Source organism: Theobroma cacao, chromosome 5, assembly GCF_053813885.1.
Source record: "Theobroma cacao isolate CCN51 chromosome 5, ASM5381388v1, whole genome shotgun sequence".
Classification (NCBI taxonomy): domain Eukaryota; kingdom Viridiplantae; phylum Streptophyta; class Magnoliopsida; order Malvales; family Malvaceae; genus Theobroma; species Theobroma cacao.
Window position 1 is genome coordinate 5,730,536 of NC_142643.1, and position 11,090 is coordinate 5,741,625.

An 11,090-nucleotide genomic window follows, 5' to 3' on the forward strand; every position below is an offset into this window, starting at 1 on the left:
ATGCAATACCATATGACATAAAAAAGCTTAAATAATAACAACCAAGAAATGGGTTTAAGGCTTAAGGTTTTTTTTTTTTTTATAAAGATTAAGGTTCAAGATTTGGATCTCTACTCCTTCCTTAGATTTCTTTGAATGCATCCCAAAAAAAAAAAAAGAGAAAATGCTTAAATAATTATATCAGAGTTCAATTTGTAATCTCTTAATATGACTAGTCAAGGAAATCACAACTTGTTATACTATCTGAAAACACTAAATTATTGAAACATTTGCAGAGGGTGTATGCAGTCGGAATTGTCGTGTTCACTTTCCCTTACTCTCAAAGCAATTGTTGTGGACAGTTTTGTTCAATAAAAGGAAGTTTGAATGAAGCAATACAAAGGTATCTACAAGATGGAGTTTTCTTGCAAGATTATGTCGTGGCTAGAAAACAAAAATGTTTGTGTAGATAGCTATATTATTATTATTAGTACACAATGGATAACAGAATACTAATTAAAATTGGAGCTGAAAGTGAGATTGTCGTGCTCAAAGCCTTTGCCTTGACCAGCAACCAGTTTGACAGCCTGAAGAAATATTTTTTGTGCTGAGAGTAATCAAGAAAGAAGTGCAAGAGAATGAAAATAGATTTCAAGTAGAACTCTTTTAATAGAATTCTATTCAGAATCCAACTACAGCAATCCTACTAGCTAAAGGATGGCCCTTGTCAAAGTGAAACATTATTCGAGTTGGTAGTGACAGATTGTGATAATGACAATCACCTAATTACAATATATTCTTCCTAAACCTGGATATTAACAAATGGAGATAATACACAAACCCAAATAGTAATAGTAATCCTAATCAATTGCCTACCTAATTAATCTTGTCACCATATATGCAATTGTTCAGGTAAATAATAGAGAATGATGGGCGATAACACACAACTATCATTTACTTAGAACGTATTCTAGGCTACCTAGCCAGCTGTTCATGCAAATTTAAGTTTATACTGTTGTGAAATATGATTTGAAAAAACATTTATGAGAAAAAAGTATTAATAAAGTAAGAAAATTATATTTAAGAGTATGTATTTACAGATGGAGTAAAAAGCCTATTTATATGTTAATTATAACCCCTATCTAGATAGGATTTACAAGATAAAGATAATGTTAAGAGATTTGATTTGAATGCATTAAATCTAAATTTTAATAATCTAATCAACATCCAAATCTAAATATACACAATGAAATATAAGAGTTCAAATTAAATTACACTCCTATATCTGGCCTACTAAGCTATTTAGCCTGTCTCGATTGCTTGGTTTGGTCTAAAATCTTGGATTGTAACATAATAGACATTCACACATATATTCATAATAATCCCTTTGAATGTTTATTGTATTGAGAATATGCCTCGTTAAAATCATACGAGGAAAAAGCCTCATGGAAAAAAATCCAAGTGAAGGAAAAATAGTATATAATTCTTTTCAAAAATATATTTTTGAAATACTGTCTCATTAAAAACCTTACTAAAAAAAACTTAGTGAGAAAAACCTTAATGAAGGAAAAGAGTACAATGCATAGTTTGCTTCCCTTGATGATTGCATTATTTAAGATCTTTAAAATGACACAGTTCAATATTTTTTTACCAATTTTTCAAATGTTACAATAGGAATCGCTTTGGTGAATAAATCTACTAGATTGTTACTTGAACGAATTTGTTGAACACTAATATCACCTTTTTTCTTGAAGATCGTGAGTGAAGAAGAATTTTTTATAAAATATGTTTTGTTTGATTACCTTTAATGTATAATTTCTTTAACTGATCTATGCAAGTGGTATTATCTTCATGAAACATTACTGGAATTTCTTTCTTGGTTGACAAGTCACACGTTTCTTAAATATGTTGAGCTATAGATTTTAGTCAAACATATTTACGACTTACCTAATAAATTGCTAAAATTTTGCAAGCTTAAAAGCAGTAGCAATTATAATTTGTTTAATAAAACACCATAAAATAGCTATATCTTCATATGTGAATAAATAACTTCTCTAGGATCGAACTTTTTGTGGATAAGATAAATATCTTACATCCGCATAACCAATTAAATATGATTTTCATTACATTTGAGTAATATAAGTCCATATCTATTATTTCTCGAAGATATCGAAGTATATATTCAATTCAATTTCAATGTCTTCAAGTTGGAAAAAAAATTATATCTTGCTAATAAATTTATAGTAAATGATATATCAGGTCGTACATTACTAGTAAGATATATTAGTGCTCTAATTGTATTAACATATGATACTTTAAGATCAAGAAATTCTTTATCATCCTCACGAGGTCGAAAATAGTCCTTTTTCACATCTAATAATCTTCTAACCATTGGTGAATTCAATAGATGTGTTTTATATAAAATTGTCTTAGCACTTTTGCTATATTATTTGATTAATAAACGAAAATTTCATTTGTTAAGTGCTCAATCTAAAGATACAAATAAAACTTTATTTTTTCGAGGTTTTTCATCTTAAATTCTTTCTTTAAGTAATTCACAGCTTTTGATAACTCTTCAAGAGTTTTAATAATATTTATGTCATCAATAAAATAAGCAATTATGACAAATTCATATCCAAATCTTTTTTATAAAAGCACACGGGCATACAAGATCATTTTTATAGTATTCTTTCAACAAATATTCACTAAGGCGATTATACCACATGCATCTAGATTACTTTTAATCCATATAAATATTTATTTAATTTGATTGAATAAATATCTTAGGAATTGTGTGCTTCAAGCAACTTAAATTGTTCTGAGATTTTTGTATAAATATCTATATCAAGTTAGCCATATAAATAGGTTATAGCTATATTCATTAAGTGCATTTCAATCTTCTCATGTATTGTAAGACTAATTAAATATAGAAATGTAATTGAATCCACCACAAAAAAAAAAAAATATGTCTCTTCATAATCAATATTAGGTATTTAGGTAAAACCTTTTATAACAAGCCGTGTTTTATCTCTAACAATCTTATTTTTCACATATCATTTTCATGCAAATACCCATATAGATCGCACTGGCTCTACACAATTTGTTGTATGGATTATAGGTATAAAAATTTCATGTTTTGTAAGTAAATTCAATTATGCCTTAATTTTGTCTCTTCACATCGGTCAATCATTTCTATGTCTACATTCTTCAATAGATGTAAGATTAAGATCTTTATCTTTTTTTTCATAATATTAAGTGCTACATTATATGCAAAAATATCATCGACATTTATTTCATTTTGGTTCCATCTTTTCCATCATGACATAATTTATTGAAATTTTTTCATTTTTAATGATTTTAGATATTTTAATTTTTTTTAATTTTATCAATTATGTTAGGGGTCTCTTCTAAAGTTTATATTTCCCCTTTCTAACCATTTTGTATATTTGCTTATTTTCTTCTTTTGAGGATTTTATCTTTATAACTAATTAATTTCTCACGCTTTTAACGTGCCTTGTCCTACAGGGATATCAATTCTAATAAGAATATTTGCAGCTGATATATGAGATTTAGTTATTCACTTTAGATCAATAAATAGGTCTGACAATTAATTTGCTATATTTTACAAATGAATTATCTTTTAAAATTCAAGTTCACTTTGATTTGTGTAAAGATCAAAATTAAATGATGATAATGCATTCCAAGAAATTTCTTTTTTCAATTACTTATTTTCTTCTCCTAATATTGGAAAATTTGTCTCATTAAAATGATAATCGACAAATCTCACAATGAATAAATCTCCTGTTAATGATTCTAGATATTTAATTATAAATGGAGATTTGTATTCAACATATTTCTAACCTCCTTTGAGGATCCATATTTGTGCATTGTGGTGGAGCAATTGAAACATATACCGCATATTCAAAAATTTTCGATGGGAATGCATACAAGTGCCACTATGTGCAAAACGGCATGCCCCTAAGTAGAAATAGGGAGTTTAGTTTTCATAAGCAATGCTCTTGTAATTAGTTGGAAGTGTTTAATAAACGATTTTGCTGAACCATTTTGTGTATGACCATGAGTAACATATTGTGCAACAGTTATTCCAACTAATTTACAATATTCATTAAAGGCTTCATATGTAAGTTCACCAGTATCACTAAGACGAATAGTCTTGATTGCATAATCAGAAAAATGTACTTGTAAATATGATTTGAGTGAGTAATCTTGTAAGTGCTAAATTGTGAGTTAATAATAAGCACACGTGTGACTTTTTAGTTGATGCATCAATCAAAAAATCGTAAAACATCTAAATGGTCCACATAATGAATGCATGGATCCACATATATCACCTTGAATGCTTTTTTAAAATGTAAGGAATTTAGTCCTAAGTTTAGCCAATGATGACTTTATAATTAATTTGCTTTAAGAGCATGCAACACATGAGAATTCATAAAATTGAAAATCTTATGGCTCTTTAACAGATGCCCACATGAATTTTTCATTTTCGTATCGTTGTTTATCTGAGATGGCTTAATCGGTCATACCAAACATTAAAATCATTAGTAAACTTTTAGTTTACTATCGTATAAATTTTAATCGTTCTAATATTTGTGTAGTACAATCTAGATGAATATCCATTTTTTTTCAAAATAAGATATATATATATATATAGTAAAAAACTTGCAAGTTAACATAAGATAATATTAGATATATAATTTACTATTAAAACACATAATAAAAACAATAACTTTAATATAATAAGAACATATAAAAATATTTTCATGATAAAATTACGCTAAAACATACCAACATATTGTTTAGAAATTTAATTTTTGTACATTTTAAATCACCAATCACATGATCAATTCCTCTTTTAGGGTGGACAAAAAAAACATCTAGATGTGTTATATCAACTTGGTCATAGTTTAAATCATCTTGAACAAGATTTGTTTCGATATTTTTTTTTTCTTTTAGCTTTCAGTAATGCTTGATGAAACTCAATAAGATATTTTGACAATTGACAAGTACGCGACTAATGGCCTTTCATGCTACATCGATGACAAACATTTTCTATATTCCTTGTATTTTGTACACTTTTATCTTTTTCTTATATCTCTTTACTATTCATCCATTTTTGATAGATAAAGATATCTATCCATTTCTGATAGGTAAAAGTATACATCCATTGGGTAAAGATATCTATCCACGTCTGATGGATAAAGGTATCCATCCACTTCTGAGAGGTAAAGGTATTTATCCATTTTTCGTGGATAAAGATATATGTTCACTTCTAATGAGTAAAGGTATACATTTACTTCTGGTGGGTAAAGTTATCCATTCATTTCTAGTACGTAAAAGTATCCATCCACTTTTGGTGCGTAAAGGTATCTATCTACTTCTAGTGGTTAAATGTCTTCTTAGAATAATGATTAATGTAACTACCATTATTGCAATAGCTATGACGAACTTTTCCACATCTTACATGACCATAATTATTAAATTATATCACATTCACTTTAAGAAATGGACAAAGTTCATAACTTTTCATTAGTAGCTCGTTATTTTGCTCAACTACAAAATGACATGAAATAAAAAACAGAACGTATTTTAGATTATCCAAAATATAGTATTTTTCACTTGTTACAAAAATAGATATCATACAAAGTCATTTTCATATGCTCAATTCAAAATGTCTTACGCAAAATCTCAAGGTGTTAAAGATAAATTTACATATGTTGAGCAAAATAATAGTCAAAATTCAACAAAAAAAATCATATATTGAGAAAGTCACATTTCAAAACTAGAAAAAAGATATAATATATATATATATATATATATATATAATATTCATGCTCAACTTGATTTATAAATCTAAGAGACAAAATATGATAAATACTATATGATAGCAAAGTTCACATTAAGGCCAATTTCATGAAATGAAATCACCAAAGAGATATCAAGTTATTTATTTGATTTGTTAGAATAAAAAATCAAAGACCAACTATTGAAATCCTTTTAAAGTTGGAAGAAATGGAACTTTGACTTTGAGATGATGATGAAAACTAAATAATACCAAAACTTGAGAAATTAAATAATTGTATTGATAATGTATTGTGAAACATTGGGAAAAGTATTAATAAAGTGAGAAGCCTATTTATGGACTAATAACCCTATTTAAATAGAATTTACAAGATAAAGATAATGCTAAGAGATTTGATTTGGATGGATTAAATATATAATCAAACATCAGAGTTTAAATTAAATTTCAATATTATGTCTAGCTTGTTGGGTTGTTTGACCTATCTCGACTACCTGATTTGGTTCAAATTCTTGAATATAACATAATAAATATTCACACATATGTTCATAACATATACTACCTTTGCGTTTAATACTTTTCAAGTATGTACCTTTTGTTTGGATAGAAAAAGTACGTAAAGGATGTTATGCTTTTGTACATTTTAGGCAAGTTCTAAATGGCTTGGGCAAATGCTGATAAAGCTACCAAAATGAGACAGCTAACAAACCATAATCCAAGAAAATTTTGAAGAACCTTATGCTGTCATGTTGAGAAGAGTGTTACGAGAAGTCAAGAAGTGCAGAATGAAGAAAATATATTCCAAAAATAAAGAAAATTTTCCATAAATAATTAAACTCTGAATAGGGATTGGGGCCACCCCTGAATCACTGAGTAAGCCTTAAAAACCTGGAAAAAGGAAAAGCCTGGTCACACTATGGTGTCATATTAAATAATCACAAGAAACGTGGACAGCAGCATGCAAAAACCAAGCCAATGAAAAAATAGGAAAAGATAATAAAGAAAATACCAAATATAAAATATAAAATTCCATACTTGAAAATGTTCAATTTCCATTATTTCTATATATGCCAAGAATATTCCTATTTTACACGTGTCCTACCTTTCTTGTCCCATGTGTCTATACAGATTGCTCCCCTTTTTTTTTTCAACGTCCAATGTCGTCATCTAATCTCGTGTTATGTTATATAATGCTAACAGACAGCTACAAAATGTCTGCAACATCCAATTACCGATTCGTAAGAGGAAACACACTAGGAAAAAAAAAAAGAAGAAACCGAAGTTCAAATTCTTACTATTGGCTTTCTTGGCATCTTTTCACATGCGAGCCTGCCTTCTTCTTCTTCACCGTCTTGTTCTTGGTTTTTTTTGACTGTTTAGTTTTAGTTGTCATGGCTGTTATTAAGGGGCCGTTTCTGGTTTTTACATTAGCCACAGCCTTTGCCGGTTTCATTGGCTGCGCTGTTTCCTATGACCGTCCTCTTGCTCGCAAGGACATTTCCATGCCTCAACCAAAAGAGCTTTCCCCCACGTCTCCTCAACAGGTAATCATTTTGAATTTTGATGCCAATTTGATATCTTCTTTCACTTTGTTTCATTGATTTTCCGTTTTCTTCTTTCCGTATAAGTTTGTTAAGGCCTTGCATGGTGGATTTCTGTAAGGCCGAGAGATTGCTCATTTTGTTGATGTACTTGGAGAAAGAAGATGAGAAAAATTGGATAATTAAACTACATATCAATCCTGTTAATTACCGCTTTTCTCCAGGTTTTTTTCTTCTTCAGTTTTTCCAATTTGGTAACGTAGGAGCGAAATTTATGGGGTGCAATGGCGTGAAAAATGTAACCTACCAATCTCATACTGAATACTTTTGTGTCAACTACGCCTTTCTCTTCCGGGTTCCAACCAATTATGGTATCAGATAGCAATTATTTCGAGTTTCGGTTGACTAACCAAGCGGAGAATCCTAAGAGGATTTTTAGTCCCTCGAGACTTTAGATATCATGTTAACGAGAGAAAATAGTTTGATAATTTGATTTTCCTGTCTGGAACGTTGGAATAAATCAAGGTTGGAACTTGGAATTGAGTGGGGGCATAGCCCGTGGAGTTAGGTTCAGGATCCCGTTAATTGGATCATCAAATTTACATCATTTCTCAGTTCTCATCAAACCCACCAAAACATGAAGTATCATGTGAAATCTTAGTTGGACCATAAATTTTCAATGGTGGTTTTCTTGCTATCTTTAGATTACTTGATAATGAAATTAAAGAGGACAACTTAGAGCTCGTTAAGTCAAAGTGGTTGGCCAGAGTCGTGATAATTGGTTATGCTATAATTAAGATTAAATTTAGATGTTTCTTGGGCCGCTAGAGTTAATGGCAGAGATGTTTTTATTGATTAAATGACATCTTTGGATTGGATTTGCTCATTGTAAGTTGTCACTTATCGACTTCCTCTCCATGAATATTTCACGCCATCTTCTCTCATCACTTATATATAGACAGAGACAGCTACTAGCATGTCACAGTCGCCAATTCTGTTTTGTTTTCTTTTCCTTTGCCCCTTTTTACATATGCATCCGTTCGCATCTTCCCCCAAATTGGGGGGAGAACAATCCGCAAATCATTGCCCAGTTCTATTCATGGTGACAGAACTATATTTCTAAACCAAAAAACAAAAAAAAAATTGACTACTTATGCGCATCAAATAATTATATAAATTTTGTTGGAGATGATCAAATCTTTCATATATATACTTGTTTCAAGTTAATTTATAGGGGAAAAAGAATCTATATACATCAATAAAATTCACATGAGGATGGTAGCATGTTCTCTTTGCTAGACAGGTTTATTTCTGTTTTTTTTTTTTTTAACTTGTAGCGCCATAACACTGTTTTTATTTAAAGAGACACCAGGGAACTTCCTTTTGAACAGCCACTCATTTCCTTCCTCTATGTTGATTGTTATTCAACGATTTTTTAAACGAAATTTTGCTGTTGCAGGTGCATATATCTGCAGTTGGTCCAGATAGAATGAGGATATCTTGGATTACCGAAAGCTCAGCTCCAGCAATAGTAGAGTATGGTACATCTCCAGTGGCGTATTCAGAATCTGCAACTGGAAGTACATCTTCCTATGATTACCTTGTATATAAATCTGGTGAAATTCATGATGTAGTCATTGGTCCATTGAATCCGAACACGGTCTATTACTACCGTTTGAGCTCGGATTCAACCCGTGAGTTCAGCCTCAAAACCCCTCCAGCTGACTTTCCAATTAAATTCGCTGTTGTAGGTATGTAACGGTTCAATACAAAGACTAAGTTTGTCAGGTATTTATATATTTATTAAAGAGACCTTGTAGGAAAGAGAAACCTGAATTTATTTATCTCTACATATATACAGGTGATCTTGGCCAGACAGGGTGGACAAACACAACTCTCGCACACATAGGACAATCGAATTACGACATGTTGCTACTGCCAGGGGACTTGTCTTACGCTGATTTTTTACAACCTCTTTGGGACTCATTTGGGCGCCTGGTCGAGCCACTGGCTAGCCAACGGCCCTGGATGGTCACACAAGGGAACCACGAAGTAGAAAAGATCCCCATCGTCCATTCCACACCCTTCACAGCCTACAATGCAAGATGGCACATGCCATTTGAGGAAAGCGGTTCCAATTCCAACTTGTATTATTCCTTCGATGTTAGCGGGGTCCATGTTATCATGCTGGGCTCTTACACAGATTTTGATCCTGATTCGGATCAATTCAAGTGGCTACAAGCTGATTTGAGGAAGATTGACAGGCGAAAAACTCCATGGATTGTGGCGATTATCCATGCGCCCTGGTACAATAGCAATAGTGCTCATCAAGGGGAGCCTGAATCAGATCTCATGAAGGAAAGCATGGAAGGATTACTTTACAAAGCTGGGGTCGATATTGTTTTTGCTGGGCATGTACATGCTTATGAGCGCTTTGTAAGCTTCCTTTTCCTTTATCATCCATCATCATCTTTATTTTTTGTAGTTTTCATTAGATGGATGAGTACTTATTCTCTTGTTTCTTTGTCCCTTTCAATGTCAAGACCCGTGTTTACAATCGAAAAGCTGATGATTGCGGTCCGGTGCACATCACAATTGGGGACGGTGGCAACCGCGAAGGTCTAGCTAGCGAGTGAGTCGCTTTCCAAAGATAAACAGATTTTTTCTCCTAACGCCTCCGATAAAATGTGAATGCTTGTCATTCTCAAATCCAGCTAATCGAATCTAATATGGCCAAGGCATTGTTAAAAATTAAAATTGGTAGTTACATCTCAAATACAAATTTATGATTTTTTAATGTATGATCGGAAGGGTCATCATCACACGAATTGCACACATGAATTTTAAAATTTTGTCATATATATAGACATAAGAACTCAAATCGTTTACAATAGTAATATATTCACCTTTGATCGAATTAGACAGAAATCATCGCAATCAGAGTAAATTTGTTGCTATTGCAATCTAAAAAGTTTCCGTCAATCTTGTTCAGGTATATGGATCCGATGCCTGAAATATCCATGTTCAGGGAAGCCAGCTTCGGGCACGGACAACTGGAGGTGTTGAACGCAACCCATGCAGTCTGGAAATGGCATAGGAACGACGATGATGTTTCAGTTGTTGCTGACACATTTTGGTTTAGAAGCCTCTCATCTGATCCTGCTTGTAAAGTGTAAAATATGTTAAGGATTTATTTATCCATTAACACTGACGCTTAAGGCAGATCCAGAAAAGAGAGCATATGTAGAATTGTACGACAATATTGTCATAAAAACACAATAATGCAGGTGGAAACATGAATAGAAAATTGTTTCTGTACAGTGTATTTGTTGAAAAAATTATTCTATACATTGGTTGTGTTTAAAACGGGTTTATATGCTTAAATGTTTATTTAGTTATAAATTGAAATGCCCCATACTTTAATATGGTGATAAATAAAGTTGGTCGAATGCGAATTAAGGCATAATAAGGAACTTTGGGAACCAAAGAGACAAGATAAAATTTTTAGAATAAAATAATATTTTATTAATGAAAAAATATTAAAATATTAATATTTAGCCGGATGTCAAAATCAAACATGAAGAAGGATCATATGGTTGATCCAAGTAGGGGAAAAGATGTCAAGCCTGACTCTATAAAATACTTGTCATGACATACATGTGATGGATAGTATGTTTGCATGCTAGGAGAGTCCCGAAAAAAATTTGTAAAAGTCGATATTGTACCTATAGGTACAATAAAGTTGATTT

General features: G+C 31.3%; 1 protein-coding gene across 1 annotated transcript; it reads left to right on the forward strand.

Annotated features, from left to right (window-relative positions):
* The first annotated feature begins 7,019 nt into the window (after positions 1-7,019).
* On the forward strand, positions 7,020-10,707 carry PAP20 (Purple acid phosphatases superfamily protein). Its single transcript, XM_007027640.3, has 5 exons — positions 7,020-7,344; positions 8,801-9,092; positions 9,203-9,777; positions 9,885-9,973; positions 10,334-10,707. Exons 1-5 carry the CDS (start codon positions 7,192-7,194, stop codon positions 10,515-10,517), a joined length of 1,293 nt encoding a protein of 430 aa, XP_007027702.3. The 5' UTR covers positions 7,020-7,191; the 3' UTR covers positions 10,518-10,707.
* The last annotated feature ends 383 nt before the right edge of the window (positions 10,708-11,090 follow it).

Coding starts and splice junctions, on each gene's coding strand:
- PAP20 (XM_007027640.3), top strand. CDS start 7,192: ATGGCTGTTATTAAGGGGCCGTTTCTGGTTTTTACATTAGCCACAGCC. Junction 7,345..8,800: donor CCCCCACGTCTCCTCAACAG/GTAATCATTTTG, acceptor TTGCTGTTGCAG/GTGCATATATCTGCAGTTGG. Junction 9,778..9,884: donor TACATGCTTATGAGCGCTTT/GTAAGCTTCCTT, acceptor TTCAATGTCAAG/ACCCGTGTTTACAATCGAAA.